This window comes from Bison bison, unplaced genomic scaffold, assembly GCF_000754665.1.
Source record: "Bison bison bison isolate TAMUID 2011002044 unplaced genomic scaffold, Bison_UMD1.0 scf7180017862168, whole genome shotgun sequence".
NCBI classification, from domain to species: domain Eukaryota; kingdom Metazoa; phylum Chordata; class Mammalia; order Artiodactyla; family Bovidae; genus Bison; species Bison bison.
In genome coordinates, this window is record NW_011492740.1 from 16,547 (window position 1) to 34,591 (window position 18,045).

The 18,045-nt window shown below is 41.8% G+C and overlaps 1 protein-coding gene across 1 annotated transcript; it reads right to left on the reverse strand.

Moving 5' to 3' along the window:
• Positions 1-421: 421 nt before the first annotated feature.
• Positions 422-2,949, reverse strand: LOC104983302 (tripartite motif-containing protein 64-like). The gene is made up of 3 exons (XM_010832734.1): positions 2,539-2,949; positions 1,914-2,009; positions 422-697 (listed from the first exon to the last, which is right to left on the reverse strand). The coding sequence occupies exons 1-3, from the start codon at positions 2,947-2,949 to the stop codon at positions 422-424; spliced, it is 783 nt and encodes a 260-aa protein (XP_010831036.1).
• Between the last annotated feature and the right edge of the window lie 15,096 nt (positions 2,950-18,045).

Here is an 18,045-nt window from a genome sequence, read left to right on the forward strand (position 1 = left end):
ATGATAACAATTAAAGCAAAACAGGGACCCATAAGAAGGATTTATAGAATGAAGTGGAACAGATGATGATTTCTAACAATCTTGCACAGAAAACTGGCAAAACCTCAGTGTCCCCAGGAAGTGTGAGATAACGGAGAGTGATAAGGGTTTAGCAGAACATATATTGAGATTTACTCCAAGAAAGTTAACTGTCCCCTGGTCACAGAATTTTGCTGATTTTGGATCATCTGTCTGGATAGTACTCCTGACCACATTGGAAAATCTGGTCCTATGTGAACTAGGAAAAGGGCAAAAATATTTCAAAGATTACCAGGATATGATGAGAGAGGGATTTGAGAAATATAATGGGAGTCAAGGAGTACCATCCCTCAGCTGAAAGTAACCATATGTGAGGTAACATTTCAATGTTACAGCAACTTGTCTAGAAGACTGTTTCTCTCTCTGAGGATGGATCCTCCTTTCTCACCTGGAGCAGCTCCATGTCCGGCTTGTGACACATCTCAGTCAGCTCTCTGTACCTTTCCCTCATACTTTCTGCCTGTTCAGTCATTGTGAACACACTCCCCTTGAGTTGTTGACAAATCTCCTTGGCTTCTTGCTCCAGGGCCTCCAGATGCATTTTCTCGTCCTCATGAAGCAATAGAGGTATCCTCTGATATTGAACTGTAATCATGGCCTTCCTTAAGGCCACATAATTCTGCAGAGACAGTGGATTCAGAGGATTACTTATGCTCACATTCAAAAGAAAGCCTCGAATATTATTTCCCTAATACCATTGAGAACCTTTTTTTTTTACAAACTTTCTGCCTCACACATCTAATGGTCTTAAATATTTGCTGGTCCTTCCTATCTGTCCTTTCTCTGAATTCCTGTTCTCTTTCCTTGTTTAAATCAAACCATCTAAAGAGTCCCAGGTTCCCTTCCTAGGAGGATTTTTCAGGGTTCTTACTCCATCAATTATTTCCCCTCTTCCCTGAAGCTTGTTTTCCTCTTGCTCCTCACCCTGATTTTTATAAATATTCTTTTATGAGATAAACCCCATCTACCACAGTTCATAAAATATGCTCTATTTTTCCTCTAGGTAACACTATATTTTTATCTTCTCCTTCACAGTCACTCTTAGGGCAATGTCATCTTATTTTCCATGTTTGAGAAGGTTTATTCAAATCTTCAAAATTTGGCCTAAGAAACTTTTCATGCCTTGCTTTTCCTATTTACTAGCTTTCTTTGAGCTAACTTGCATTTTTGTTGTTGTTCAGTTGCCCAGTTGTGTCTGACTCTTTGTGACCCCATGGACCGCAGCATGCCAGGCTCCACTGTCCCTCACCATCTCCCAGAGTTTGCCCAAGTTCATGATCCTTCATCAGTGATACTGTCCAGCCACCTTATCCTCTGACACCCTCTTCTTCTGCCCTCAATCTTTCCCAGCATGAGGGACTCTTCCAATGAACTGTCTGTTTGCATCATATGACCAAAGTAGTGGAGTTTCAGCTTTAGCATCAGTCCTTCCAACAAGTCTTCAGGGTTGATTTCCCTTAAAATTGACTTGTTTGATCTCCTCATTGTCCATGGGACTCTCAGGAGTCACCTCCATCACCAGAGATCAAAGGCATCAATTATTCAGCGCTCAGCCTTCTTTATGGTTCAGCTCTCACAACCATACGTAAACACTGGGAAGACTATAGCCTGAGACTATACAGATATTTGTATGCAGAGAAAAGTCTCTGTGTTTCAACACACTGTTGAAAAGCAACTTGCATTAGCTTGTTCTAATTGTGATTACCAGTAAGTCATTTTAAACTATTACTTTTCCAGGGAAGAGACAAATATCCTTTAATGGAAACTTAAACGGACCTAAAATCTAGAATCATATCAATGTCTATACAAATAAATTGGAACATTTTTATTCTTACCTCAAATGACTGAGTTTTATTAGCTTCCTGATTCAGACTGATTTTCATTTCTTCTCTCAGTTTCCATAAAGTTCTCATTCTCTTCACAAGTTTCTCCTGCAAAATACCCACGAGAGTTAGTGACCCAGAAGATGACACCATAAATTTCATCCTGTTCATGATGAAGAAAGGCAGTTTTTGGTTACATGGAAATCTTGCATAGAATGCTATGGTCAGAGTTTTCCACATTATTCTAATTTGATTCTAATACTGATATCATAGTATATCAGTATCGGTATTTACTTCTGTGACTTTACAGAAGTAAATACTAGAGAACTGGGGGAACTTTACAATAATGGAATCTATTTCCTAAAAAATTAAGTCTCACACTTTAATATAGCCTGACTAAGAAAGCCTCAAGCTCCCATCAGAAGCCTGTGTCCCTGGTCCCACCCGCCCAGGGATGCTGCATTTCCACACGTGTAGACAATTGGGCAACAACACTGAGAGGACACATTGTATGTGAGGATCCACGTTCAGAAATCCCACCTCCACTATCTCCACCCCATCACCATCACAGCATCCTCGTCTTCCTCTCTGACTTAGGAGCCTCTGGATCCCAAACTGCTGTAGAGGCATCACCTACCCGGGACTCCTCAGCAGCCCTGTGTATTGGACTGTGGCTGTGAGCTGCGTGCTCGGGGCGTTCAGAGCAGGGCCCACAGAGCAGGGTCTGGTCAGCCTCACAGAAGAGGCCTTTGGCTTCCTGGTGTGTCACACAGATCTGCTCCTCAGAGCTGTGGTCGTGGTCAGCTCTGGCCTGTCTGGCAAGGGAAGCCAGCCTCTTGAGGGCAATGTTGGTTTTGAAATCAGACCACTCTGGTATTTCCCTGCACTCAGGGCAGCTCCTTGGGGTCTGGCTTTCTTCCCAGCAAAGGCTCAGACAGGGACGGCAGAAGCTGTGCCCACAGTCTATGGTGACGGGGTCCAGGAAGCAGTTCATGCAGATGGAGCAGGTGAGTTCACTCTGGAAGACCTGCAGTGTGTCTGAATCCATGTTTCTGAAAACTAAAGAAAGAAATAAGACAGGGTAAGAGAAAAAGTCTTTCTTCTGCCCTCATCAGGAAAGATAAATCCTTTCAACAAAATCCTGTCTTGAACTCTAATTTCCCTATTTACTTACCTCCCCAGAATAAACCTAGAAATGGTGACTACATACACCATGGATTTGAACTATTATACAAAAGATGAAATACAGTAAGAGTCCTTAGCAACCTTTTTTTGTTTAAAATAAACCAGGATTTCAATCATACTAAAATTATTAATACATGGAGAAGCTTAAAGATTAGTATGAGTGTGCTCAGTACTGTCTGAGTTGTTGCTATGCCATGGACTGTAGCCCACCAGGCTCTCCTGCCCTTGAGATTTCCCAGGCAAGAACCCTCTAAAGGGTTGCCATTTCCCTCTCCAAGAGATGTTCCCAACTCAGTGGCTGAATCTGTGTTTCCTGCATCTCCTCATTGGTGGGTGGATACTTTACCATGGAATCACCTGGGAAGCCCCCTTAAAGATTAGAATGGAGAGTAAGTGTTGGGATGACTTCAGAGTTACGTTTATTAGCTGATTCTGACAGAAGCACACACAGAACCTGTCTGTCTCTCTCTCATTCTCCAGGATTCCCTGACTGGAAGCCACACTAGCACACCCTTCATTTCTCTCCTCATGGCCTCAGTTCCTTCCGTCATCAAAGTGAGAGAAGTGCTTTACTAAAGACAAATAAATTTGTTTACAAGAACTTAAACTTCATACAATCAATGTTGGCTTTAATCTGCTGTCTTAACACTAAAGAGTTCAGAGCTTGCTTCCAACTTAAATAACAAAATTGCTCCTTTCAACACAAAAAGGAAAAAAAAAGTCATTTCTAGTTCAGGAAAGCAAGTTTTCCTGGAGTCGGTTCATATCATCAGAGTATGTCATATTTTGAACTGGTGAATGTTCAAGTATCACAATAATCAGGAAACAATAGTCAGCATAAATATAATCATTTGTAGACTGATAGCATCAATGACCATGATAATATTAAAACAATAGGAGAACTTAATATGTGTTGCCTAGTATTTCTCAACATTGAGTTAAATCCTTTCCTATGGATTAACTGCTTTTATCATCTCAACAATATTTACTGATTTTCTATTTTTACTCACATTTTATAAGGACGTTACATGATATAGTGTGGATAAAAATAAGTTACTTGTCAGCAAATCCCACATGGAATAAATGCTTGAAGAAGTGTTCAAACATAGATAGTACTGACAGAATAAATACAACTAGCTTTTGTGTGCAGGACTGCCATTAAAGTTTTATTTTTAACTTAACATATCAGAATTTCATTCTACCTTGATCAGAACTCACCTTCGGTTGTAGTTAATAAAAATTTCCACTCTTTTTCAGTAGGTAAGTCTCAAATTCAGTTCAGGATTTAGGTGCTCCACTGCTGGTAGCAGAAACTTTCAAAAGTCTTCACAGCTCAGCCAACTCCTCACAGCTCAGTCAACTCCACACACCACAACTCTGGGCTCCAGAGAAGACTGAGCTTGGTTCTTGCTGGATGCTTTATATTCTCCAATGACCACGCCCATTTCTCCCAAGTGATAGGGTTATCAACTCCTTGAAAAGGTATAGGTGCACATGATTAGATTTTGCAAACTTGGAAACACATCAGAGTGCCAATGATTGAATTGAAACTGAAACCTACTTAATCCAATTGCCACAATCCAACATCTGACAAAAGTCTCACCATGCATTTACCTTTGTAATGCATGAAGATTTTGTTTTGGAATAAACTATCCAAGTATGAATTTCACATCTCTATTTAATGAACTATATTATAGTTTTAATAGCACCTACCCATCTAGATGACACCACCCTTATGGCAGAAAGTGAAGAGGAACTAAAAAGCCTCTTGATGAAAGTGAGAGAGGAGAGTGAAAAAGTTGGCTTAAAGCTTAACATTCAGAAAGCTAAGATCATGGCATCTAGTCCAGTCAATTCATGGGAAAATAGATGGGGAAATAGTGGAAACAGTGTCAGACTTTATATTTTGGGGCTCCAAAATCACTGCAGATGGTGATTGGTGATGAAATTACAAGACGCTTACTCCTTGGAAGAAAAGTTATGACCAAGCTAGATATAATATTAAAAAGCAGAGACATGACTTTGTCAACAAAGGTCCATATAGTCAAGGCTATGGTTTTTCCAGTGGTCATGTATGGATGTGAGAGTTGGACTGTGAAGAAATCTGAGCACTGAAGAATTTATGCTTTTGAACTGTGGTGTTGGAGAAGACTCTTGGGAGTCCCTTGGACTGCAAGGAAATCCAACCAGTCCATTCTGAAGGAGATCAGCCCTGGGTGTTCATTGGAAGTACTGATGCTGAAGCTGAAACTCCAATACTTTGGCTACCTCATGAGAAGAGTTGACTCATTGGAAAAGACCCTGATGCTGGGAGGGACTGGGGACAGAAGGAGAAGGGGACGACAGAGGAAGAGATGGCTGGATGGCATCACTGACTCGATAGACATGAGTTTGAGTAAACACCGGGAGTTAGTGATGGACAGGGAGGCCTGGCGTGCTGCGATTCATGGGCCTGCAAAGTGTCAGAAACGACTGGGAGACTGAACTGACTAACTGTCTTACCCATCTAGACCTATCACCCACTAGATTTACTTGCTTTTCTGAATTTGCCTGCATTCATTCGGTGATATTTCTTCAGAATCAGCCGTCCTTCATATTCTATTTTTCAACCAGGGTACACAAGCTCCCCAAAATACCACATACTGCTCTGACTAAGATAGCCAGAAGTTGTTGTTTGGAAAGAACTGAACTCCCCAGGATAGAATTTCATATCTTCTTTCACAAACTATATGATAGCCCTAATTACAGCAACCAGTAATCTCAACGGTAACACGTGAGAATGTGTGCGTGCTGAGTCTCTTTAGTTGAGTCAGACTCTTTGGGACCCCATGGACCATAGCCCACCAGACTCTTCTGTCTGTGAGATTCTCTAGGCAAGAATCCTGGATTGGATTACCATGCCCTTGTCCAGGGGATCTTCCCAACCAAGGGCTCAAACCCTCAGCTCTATGTGTCCTGCATCGGCAGGTTCTTTACCACTAGTGCCACCTGGGAAGCCCACAGGTGAGAAAAGGGACGTGATTTTCCTTCTAGGAGTCGCGGTGACTCAGCTTCTTCCATCACAGCAAGCCCGCTTGTTCTCTAAAATGCAGCAAACTTTGCCTCACCTGACTGGATAGGGGAAGGGAATGAAGTTCAATGAGTTGAAAATTGAAATAATGTCTGAGAAAAAGAGGAAAGTTTAAATTGAATATAATTTATAGTTTGAAAACATAACATGGTAAGATTTTATATTCCCAAAGGTGCCATTGCTGGTTTTTCATTTTCTCTGTATTATAACTGAGTCTATTATTCATTGCACAAAGAATATTTATTATTTGTAAAATCGGGAAGAATTGACAAAAAAGATTAAAATTGTTTTAGGCCAAATAATTGTAAGGAGCATATGCAGAATCTAAATATTAGATCAATATCAAGTAACTGAAAGGCAAGAGATTTGTGAACATGGTTATCCAGAACATTCTTTTTTAAATTTCCTGTATTCACTGATGAATTGCTATAAAATTTTTGGACCTTTGAAAATGTAATAGGTAGAGAAAACCCCCCAATAAATATCCACATGATAGCAAAGTGCCATCTGCATGCTCCATGCGTTTAAAGAATGGACACAAGAAGAAGTTTCTACTGAAAGATAAAAATAATGTTTTGGGTGAGTCCTGAAAAAAAGTATCAAGATTACAGAGAATGTGCATGCTCAGGTGTGTCTGACTCTGTGACTCCATGGACTATAGCCTGCCAGGCTCCTCTGTCCATGGGATTTCCCAGGTAAGAATACTGGAGGAGGTTGCCATTTCCTTTTCCAGGGGGTCTTCCTGACTGAGAGATCAAACCTGATCTCCTGGGTCAGCTGTATTAGCAGGCAGATTTTTTTTTTTTTTTTTTTGCCACAGACCCTCCTTCGAATCCCAAAAGTATCAAGAGGCTGACATTAAATCAGACTTCACAGTTTATAATATACCTCTCTTGCTTTTGTTTTACTTTCTCTATGTGATTGGAGGTGTTTCTATATGCGGTAGTGATACTAATAACTTCTTTTCTTCTGAGAAAAGTCAGTCTGAACTCTTTGGGGTTTGTGCTCTGTCTTTCCTTGGAGAAGGGAAACTGAACTAACTCATTGAATAGAGAGACTTTCTCTCTGAGGATATGGAAATGCCATTAACTGACCTGGTTTTTCTCTTTCTCCCTTGGATAACATTCCCAGTCAGAAAATTACCATTCACAATGTGAGCCTTTCAGAGGACGATACAAGTGTGATGTTTTGAAATCACCATTACTGATTTTTTATTTTGAAAAATAAACATATAGCAAAAAATGTAAGTGTTACTACAGAAAAATATTGAATCAAAAACAGTATATAAAGGCTTCAGCTCCATAGTTTGAACCCCTACAGCCCAGAATTCCAAGGTCACTGCAGTGGGAGGGAGACCAGAAAGAGGGCTCTGACCTGCAGGGCTGGAGACAAGCAGCCCCAACCCCGACTCAGGGTCAAGGTTTCCACCTGGAGATGGGCATTTGGAGTCCTAAGGAGACCTTAGACAGTGTCCTTTTTCTGTCATCATTGCTGATGGAGCTATCTCTTTCCACTGAGACCTGCTTTCCCCAAGAGCAGCGTGTCTTTCAGGAGAACCCGGTCACCGGGGTCTGAGCCGGGGCCGCCCTGGTGGTCAGTGGGCTCCGGCCCACTGCTGTGGGACCCTCCCAAGGGGGCGCGGGGCTGGAGGCGCTCGGACACCCGCTCTGGGGCTCCGGGAGGGACGCCAAGTCTGCATGGTCACAGAGCTCAGAGCCCACATTTCTGGGAAGGATCTTGGCTTCTGTCCACCCAGGAATCCACAGGCCCAGTAGGGAGTCAGGAGGACGTGTGTGGCGATGGGAGAATGGCTGTATTCCCGGATGTTAAACCGACTGCTCCAGGGAACTCCCATATCTTTTTGTCTGCAAGTGCCTGATGGAGCCCCGGAGTCCAGGCAATCCTGAGGGTACTGTCTCCCGATGAACGTGGCCCAAGGTCAGAAAGGAACTCAGATCCGCGGGCACCATGTGTGGGTCTTGGTGAGAGTCAGTGTTGGAAACGGGTGCTGGACCATTGAGCCAGAGGGGGTCAGTGTGGATTCTGGGCCTGCGACCTCATCGAGGCTCTCAGGAGCTCCGCTGGCGCCTGAACCCTGCAGGTTCCCCGACATTGCAACTGCCCACCCACTGCCTCTTCCTGTGCAAGGCCCCTATGGTGGTTCTCTGTCCAGGGTGAACTCAGGAGAGAAATGACTGAGTCAGAAAAAGAAAGATAAATATCATGTGATATTGACCATATGTGGCTCTAAAATAATGGTACAACTGAGGTTATTTACAAAAGAAAGACACAGATGTAGAAAGCAAGCTTAAAGTTACCAGGCGCTAAGAAATGGGGTGGAGGATGGGAGGGATAAAGTGGAGATCTGGATGATCATACACCCATTCTTATGCATAAAACTTTAATAAATAAGGATCTATTGTGTAGCACGGGAAATTCTATTCTATACTCTGCAATAACCTGTATGGGAAAAAAAAATTTTTTTTAAGTGTGGATATGTGTATTTATGTAATTGATTAACCAGGCTATACAAGAGAAACTAACACAAGCTTGAAAATCAAGGATATTCCAATGAAAATTTAAAAATAAATAAATTTTCTCATCTAGTAACCTTCCGTGAGTGAAGTGTCATGGCCCATCATAATAAATAGAAAAGCGTTTTCAGGACTAGAATGCAAACACAGTTCAATAAAGAAAACCTGAAGAGATAGTTGCCCAAACTTAACAGACAATGTCATATTTCTTTCCCAAATTGTCTATTATTTTCTAGTCAATCTTGTATTGTACAAAACAATGACATAATCATTAACTCCACAACCTAGCATCAATATTTCCACTGTGCATATATATTGAATAACAGAGTGCGAGGACATGAGGTCATATGCAGGAATGAGGAATAGGTATAGAGTCTTAGGAAAAAACCACCAACAGCTATTGTGTGTGGAGTTACAGACATAAAGAGAAAAAAACAATAGTGTGTAACCGAAACAAAAGAACAAAACAAAAAATAAGCAAATAAAAAAATTCTGAAGGAAAAAATTTCATGCAGAACTGAATGAAAAGAATAAAACATGAAAGGATTTTAGTTCAGATGAGGTTGAGAATACCTGTCAGAGACTAGCGGGCTATGTCAGTGCAGTCAGTGGTATTTGGGGGAGACTGAGTGTCCCGTGTTGAAAAATAGAATCTGAAGGACTCTGCTTTCTGAAGAAGTGTCAGAGTGATGGCAAGCAAATTCAGACAGACAAGTAAATCTAGTGGGTGATGAGCCTGGATGGATCAATGAAATTAAGACTATTATATTGTTCATGAAATGAAGGTATGAAATTCATATTTGAGGATTTTAATTATTTCCAAACAACAACTTCATGGATAACAAGTGTAAACCATGGTGTGACTTCACCAGAATGAAATATGTAAAGACATATATACAAAACACACATATACATACATATGTACATATTTTTGTGTATGTATATATATCCATACTTTTGTGTATGTCTATATGTGTGTGTGTGTGTGTGTATACACATGAGAAGAACTTGTATCAAAGGAGTCTAGTGAGATTTGAAACCATGCTGCTCCCTTTCCTTTCTTCCTCCCACAATTCCACTCTCTCGTGCAGTTTCCTGTCTGTATCATTCCTACCACCAACATGAACAGGTTGTCTAGGAAGTTACAGCTCTTTAATGGGAAGATTTAAGAGATTTTTGTCTTAATTTCCAAGTTTCATTTCACTTAATAGCTTCCCATGTTGACCACATATTCTTTAGAGTAAGACAAGTTTGAATTCATTGTATATATTGGAGTTAAAAACTTATTGCCGTGGAAGGGTTTAGGAAATTGAGAAAGTTTCCAAAATACTTGTTTGGTGTGCACAGTGCACGTGCCCTTAGTCTGACTCTTTGGGACCCTTTGGACTGTAGCCCACCAAGGTTCTCTGTCCGTTGAGTTTTTCAGTCAAGAATACTGGAGTAGGTTGTCATTTCCTCCTCCAGGGGTTCTTCCCAACCCAGGGATCAAACCCGTGTCTCATGTGTCCCCTGCATTACATTTTATGTGAACTCTTTACCCACTGAGCCATCAGGAGGAAAAAACAAACAAACCAACCAACAAACAAACCAAAAACCTAGATGACATAGGGGCTTCCCTGATAGCTCAGTTGGTAAAGAATCTGGCTGCAATGCAGGAGATCCCAGTTTTATTCCTAACTCAGGAAGATCCAGTGAAGAAAGGATAGGCTATCCACTTCAGTGTTCTTGGGCTTCCCTTGTGGCTCAGCTGGTAAAGAATTTGCCTGCAACGTGGGAGACTTGGGTTTAATCCCTTGGTTGGAAAGATCCCCTGGAAAAGGGAATGGCTACCCACTCCAGTATTCTTGCCTGGAGAACTCCATGGACTGTATAGTCCATGGGTGGCAAAGAGTTGCACAGGACTGAGTGCTTTCACTTTCAGATGACATAGAGGCAGGAGACCAGAAAAGGGCAAAGTCCTGTACTGTTAGGAACTTTACACCTTGGAAACCAAAGGGGAGTCCAGTAAAATCCTTTTTAACAATAAAATTGTCTCTCATAGAAGAGCCTCCACCTAGAATCTTTCTGGAAAAAAGTAACAGGCTATGACATTCTGGGAATTCTAAATGGAAAAATATCAGTGCCAAGCACAGTCTACAGAAGAAACTGGGAAATGTAAACATTCTGAGATTATAAAGGGCAGGGAAATCATAGCTATGTTTCTCTGATTTCTTTTCACGGCACAGGAAAGTTGTGACCTGTGTATTGCTGCAAGTTCATAGCAAGTGGATGAGCCTGACCATCGCCAAGTGATGGCTCCTGAAATGAGCTCTAGGGTCACAGGCCCACACAAGGACAGCAAGACTGACTCCTTCCTGCAGTGAGGATTCCCACAAGAGTTCCTCTTTTGGTGCCACAGGCTTCATCAGTGTTTACTAATACACATTAACCTGAAAGAGTTCATCAGAACTTTTTCTCATATTATACTAATCAGGCAGAAACATCAGGTGAATTTGTATCATTCTTAGAAAATCTTTCCAATTTTTTTTTTTTTTGCCTGTCTGCTTCCACTGTCCTGACTCTCAGAGGCACTTGCCTCTGTTACCTGCAACCTGGGGAAAATTAGCCTACAAGCTTGAAGAAGTTTATGAATTTGAATCTTAAAAGCATAGGTAGCAAATGTTTAGCAGTTTATACCTTGAAGCCTTCAAAACATACCACTGCAACAAAAGAGGTCAGTGGGAAAAAAGAGCCCAGAATAACTTCATATTCAGAGACACAAGAGATCATATTCACTATGATGAATATTGGAGTGCATATATGTTTTCCATGTAGTATGTTTGATTTTTTTCTAATAAAGACCCAGAAGTGAAATTAAGGGAATATATACTAATTTAGGACCATGTGATAGGAAGGTACTATTCATTAAAACTTTCAAGATTTTTGTTTGAATTTTCATTACCCTAGTAGGTGGGTCAAAGAGTATCTTGCTGTGATTTACATCAAAGCATGTTCAGCTTATGTTTTCCTATAGAATTTTATAGAGCATGATCTTCCATTTAGGTCTTTAATCCATTTTGAGTTTTGATGTTTAGTGTTAGGGTTTGCTCTGATTTAATTCTTTTACAGCTGCTGCTGCTGCTAAGTCACTTCAGTCGTCTCCGACTCTGCGACTCCATAGACGGCAGCCCACCAGACTTCCCCGTCCCTGGGATTCTCCAGGCAAGAACACTGGAATGGGTTGCCATTTCCTTCTCCAATGCCTGAAGGTGAAGTCGCTCAGTCCTGTCCGACTCTAGCGACCCCATGGACTGCAGCCCACCAGGCTCCTCCGTCCATGGGATTTTCCAGGCAAGAGTACTGGAGTGGGGCTTGCTGTCCAGTTTTCCCAGCACCACTTACTGAAGAGGTTGTCTGTTCCACTGTATATTGTTGCCTTTTTTGTCAACAGTAAGGTTACCATAGGTGTGTGGGTTTTCTCTGCGATTCCTGTCCTGTCTCCTTGATCTGCTTTTCTGTTTCAGGGTCAGTACCCTGCTCTCCTGATCACTAGTATAGCCTGAGGTCAGGGAGCCGGATGCCTCCAGCTGACTCAGTTTTGAAAGTCGGTGGATGATGTGTGGTGTCCAGAGGAGCCGTGCGGTCCCTGCAGCCTCAGAGAGTCCTGGGGAGAGGCTGAGGTGATCCTGGGCTCCATGGCGCCTCCTGCCGGAGAGGCTGTGGGTGAGGACGGTCCGGCTTAGGAGGCAAGGCCCGCAGAGGAGGCGGACAGAGCCGCTGCAGCTCGTGCTGGGAGCCGCCCGGGGCCCAGCCTTGTATCGGGTGCAGCGCCACTGGCCTTCAGGCCGGTAAGTGGACTAGAGTTCACACTCAGCACCTTTCCCGACCCCGGAGGTGGACGTAGGCACAGATCTCTGATCTCAGCCTGCCACGGCAACCGAGGAGTGATCTGGAGGAACTGACAGGGAATGGCAGTGATCTGAGGGTTGGTGGATGCTGAAGGCCTTGCTTTCTTTTGAATTTCCATCAACCAACCCTCCATCAGCTTACCCTGGTGATCTGGAACTTTCGGCGCCTGGGGTCCCCCCCCCCCCAGAAGCCTAGGCTGAGGAAAGGGGCTGAGGCCCGATCCTGTCTGCTGCTCGGGGGACACAGGGAGCTCACACTGAAGCCAACTCGCCCCCTCATTGTTTGAGTCTCATTTATTGCCTGCACTGGCCTTCGGTATCTCTTGGTTCACTGGCTTTGTTTCCATGCTGCTTGAGGAGTGGGATGCTTCAGTGCTGGTTATAGCAGAAAATAAAACTAAGTTACTTAAAAAATATATTGGTAGATTAAGTTTTTATATATGACCTGCTACCTATATTAACTTACTCAAACACATATTTTAGACAGATAGATTTGTGCTACTTGTGTAGAATTTATCTGTACAGATGGTAGATACACATGTTCTTCCAATAGGTAAACTAAATGGGGGGGGGGCAATATTAGGGTATGAGCTTTTTGCTTTTTAATTTAATTTTATTTTTAAACTTTACATAATTGTATTAGTTTTGTGAGCTTTAAACAGAAAAAAATATGAGATGTTCCAAGTCTATCCAAAAAAATGATCTCATTCGGTCAGTAACTTCAAAAATAAATCTATGAAATAATGACTTTCAAACTTAGACATGATGAAGGAAGATGATGTTGGAGATGCATAGCAGGGAGAAGTTTCTAAATTTTCCAGTGAGAAAAATATGTGTTACTACTTTAACCCAATAAGCTGGGGAAACATAAATGATACTCTTTGACCTCCAGCTATCTTAGAAATCAAGTGAACAGACAAGACAGAATAACAGTTGCACAATATTTCCAGAGAGATTATATTTATTTCAAGAAAACAAACAAATATATATACTTGCTGCTGCTAAGTTGCTTCAGTCGTGTCTGACACTGTGTGACCCCACAGACAGCAGCCCACGAGGCTCCCCCATCCCTGGGATTCTCCAAGCAAGAACACTGGAGTGGGTTGCCATTTCCTTCTCCAATGCAGGAAAGTGAAAAGTGAAAGTGAAGTCTCTCAGTGGTGTCCGACTCTTAGCGATCCCATGGACTGCATCCCACCAGGCACCTCCATCCATGGGATTTTCCAGGCAAGATTACTGGAGTGGGGTGCCATTGCTCACATTAAAAAATAGGTTTCATAAAAGAAGGTGAAGTTACAGAAGGTCGGTTCAGTTCAGTTCAGTCACTCACTCATGTCTGAGTCTTTGGGACCCCATGAATCGCAGCACGCCAGGCCTCCCTGTCCATCACCAACTCCCGGAGTTCACTCAGACTCACATCCATCGAGTCAGTGATGCCATCCAGCCATTTCATCCTCTGTTGTCCCCTTCTCCTCCTGCCCCGAATCCCTCCCAGCATCAGAGTCTTTTCCAATGAGTCAACTCTTCACATGAGGTGGCCGAAGTACTGGAGTTTCAGCTTCAGCATCATTCCCTCCAAAGTAATCCCAGGGCTGATCTCCTTCAGGCTGGACTGGTTGGATCTCCTTGCAGTCCAAGGGACTCTCAAGGGTCTTCTCCAACACCCAGCCTTCTTCACAGTCCAACTCTCACATCCATACATGACCACAGGAAAAACCATAGCCTTGACTAGACAAACCTTTGTTGGCAAAGTAATGTCTCTGCTTTTGAATATGCTATCTAGGTTGGTCATAACTTTCCTTCCAAGGAGTAAGTGTCTTGTAATTTCATGGCTGCAGTCACCATCACCATCTGTAGTGATTTTGGAGCCCAGAAAAATAAAGTCTGACACTGTTTCCACTGTTTCCCCATCTATTTCCCATGAAGAGATGGGACCGGATGCCATGATCTTCGTTTTCTGAATGTTGAGCTTTAAGCCAACTTTTTCACTCTCCTCTTTCACTTTCATCAAGAGGCTTTTGAGTTCCTCTTCACTTTCTGCCATAAGGGTGGTGTCATCTGCATATCTGAGGTTATTGATATTTCTCCCGGCAATCTTGATTCCAGCTTGTGTTTCTTCCAGCCCAGCATTTCTCATGATGTACTCTGCATAAAAGTTAAATAAGCAGGGTGATCAAGTGAGCACTAAATTAACAATCTCCATTATTCGAATTCCTGACCCCTGGGGTCAGAGGTTTGATCTCTCCCTCATCAGTGGTGTCCAGAACAAAGAAAAGGTTTGAGAGGAAAAGAGAAGGAACAGTAGTGGAAACTGCAAATGACGGAACTCTTGGACACACAGGCAAACTCACAGAACTACCACCATGAACTAGTAACACCCCCACAGGTCCCAGAGGCCTTCTGACAGATTGAGGTGATAGTGGGGAACGGGTAGTAGCCTGCACTGAGTGTTCTCTTTGATACAAAGAAGCGGAAAAATTCCCTCCGAATCAAGGACCATGTCATTCTCCCAGGATCAAGAATCATTACAAAATCCCATAGCCCAGTTGCAACAGCCCATCACATTCACTTCCCAATAATATTGACCTGAAATAAATGACTCAGCTCCTCAGGCAAGAAAATAGTTAGATCTTGATGGAGTGTTGTTGACACCAGAATGATCAGGACCAAGCCAGCAGACATCTCAGATCTTCAAACAAAGGGACATCGCAAGTGACTGTTTCATCATCTGAAGCAATGTACAGTGTGTGTGTGTGTGTGTGTGTGTGCGTGCATATGCACACACACGTTCAGTCATGTCTGACTCTTTGACACCCCAATGACACTAGCCTGCTAGGAGTCCTGTCCATGGAATTTTCCAGGCAAGACTCCTGGAGCTGAATTTTCCAGACAAGAATACTAGAGCTGTCTGCTGTTTCCCTCTCTGGGGGATATTCCTGATCAAGGATCGAACTCACACCTTTTGTGTTTCTTGCATTGGCAGGCGGATTTTTTACCTCTGTGCCACTTGGGAAGCCCCATATAATAATATCACACGATAGATATTTCAAATCTCAAGCTAATGGAGTTTTTATTGGTTATGACTCTGAAAATCAATTTCCTATCTCTTGTTGACATTATTGATTATTATTTTATCTGTAATATGTTAGGTAGATTTTGGAAAACTTTAATAACCATAGAGTAATATTTCAGACTTTTAACTCTTTCTCTCATGTATTTGCTTATTCATCCACCTTATATTTATGTGTGCCGCATTCTAAGTGCTGAACTGAATAGTGGAAACAGAGAAGTAAATAAGGCAAAGATTGTGCTTACTCTCTCAGAATTTGCAGTCCCCTAGTAAAATGCACCTAGTTATTTAAAGAAATTTTGTTGAATATTATGATGAAATGGTATCTGACCAGAGAGTATGTTTTAATAGAAAGCAAACTGGTCTGGAGAGTCAGGAAAAACTTCCTGGAAAAGCTGTTGATGAGCTATGACATGGTGAATGACTAGGGTTTAGAGAAAGTCTAAATCATCTGCATATCTGAGGTTGTGATATTTCTTCCAGCAATCTTGACTCTACTTGTGAATCATTCAGCCTGGTATTTGGCATGATGTACTCTGCATAGAAGTTAAAGAAGCAGGGTGACAATATGTAGCCTTGACATCCTCCTTTCCCGATGTTGAACCACTATCTTGTTCCAAGTCTGGTTACAATTCTTGCTTCCTTTCCTGCATACAGTCTTCTTAGAAAACAGGTAAGGTAGTCTGGTATTCCCACCTTTTTAAGAATTTTCCACAGTTTTATTTGATTCACATAGTCAAAGGCCTTAGAGTAGTCAATGAAGCAGATGTAATTCATTTTTTGGAATTTCCTTACTTTTCCTATGGTCCAACAGATGTTGGCAATTGGATCTCTGATTCTTCAGCCTTTTCTAAATGTAGCCTGCACATCTGGAAGTTCTCTGTTCACAAACTGCCGAAGCCTAGCTTGAAGGATTTTGAGCATAATCTTGATAGCATGTGAAATGACTGCAGTTGCACAGTAGTCTGAACATTCTTTGCCATTTCTTTCTTTCAGATGGGAGAAAAACTGACCATTTCCAGTCCCATGGCCACTACAAATTTTCCAAGTTTGCTGGCATATTGAGTGCAGCACTTTCACAGCATCATCTTTAATGATTTGAAATAACTCAGCCTGAATTCCATCACCTCCACTAGCTTTGTTCCTAGTAATATCTCTTAAGGCCCACTTTGTTTCACACTCCAGGATGTCTGACTCTAGGTGAGTGACCACACCATTGTCGTGATCCAGGTCATTAAGACCTTTTTAGTATAGTTCTGTGTATTCTTGCCACTGCTCCTTAATGTCTCTGATTCTGTTATGTCCTAGATATTTCTGTCCTTTATTGTGTCCATCTTTGCAAGAAGGGTTCCTTTGGTATCCCCAATTTTCTTGAAGAGATCTCTAGTCTTTCCCATTTTCCTCTATTCCTTTGCATTTTTTCCTTTCCTTGCTATTCTCTGGAACTCTGCATTCAGTTGGGTATCTCTTTCCCTTTCTCTATTGTGTTTGCTTCTCTTGTTTCCCAGCTATTTGTAAGGTCTCCTCAGACAAGCACTTTGCCTTCTTGAACTGATTGCATGGATCACAGCCTTGTGTAATTCAAGGAAGCTATGAGTCATATCTTGTAGGGCCACCAAAGATGGACGAGTCATGGTGGAGAGTTCTGACAAAACGTGTTGCAATGGAGAAGGGAATGGCAAACCACCTCAGTGTTCTTGCCCCAAGAACCTATGAACATTATGGAAAACAGAGGTGAGATTATATACATATATATATATATGATTCACTTTGCTATACACCGGAAACTAATACAATATTGTACATCAACTATATTTCAAAAAAATTAAAAATAAGTAAAGAAATTTTCCCATCTAGTATCTTTCCCTGAGTGGAGCACCATGAAACATCTTTGATTAAATATGAAAATGTTTTGAGGAATAGAATGCAAACAGAGTCAAAATAAAGAAAATCTTAAAAGATAGTTGTCCAAACTTCATAGACAGTATCACATTTCTTTCTCAGATTGTCTATGATTTTTTTAGTCTATCCTGCAGTGTATAACTGTGCAATAATCCTTAATTTCATAACTTAACATCAATGTTTCAAATATACATACTTATTGAATAATAGAATGAAAGGGTATAAGGTAATATGCAGGGAGTGACTAAAAGGAACAGAGTCTTAGAGAATAACCACCAACTGCTGTTCTGTGTGCAGTAATAGCCAGAGCAAAACAATAGTGTGTAACCAAAGTGAGCCTCGGAGGGAAGAATTTCATGGAAAACTGAATGAATAAAAGTTAATAGACTTTAGTTCTGAAGTGGTTGAAGCCATCCATCAAACAGCAGAAGCCAAGAGTAGTAAGTGGTCTCACTGGGGAGCTTAACTGTTTTGGGTTGAAAAACAGAATGTGAAG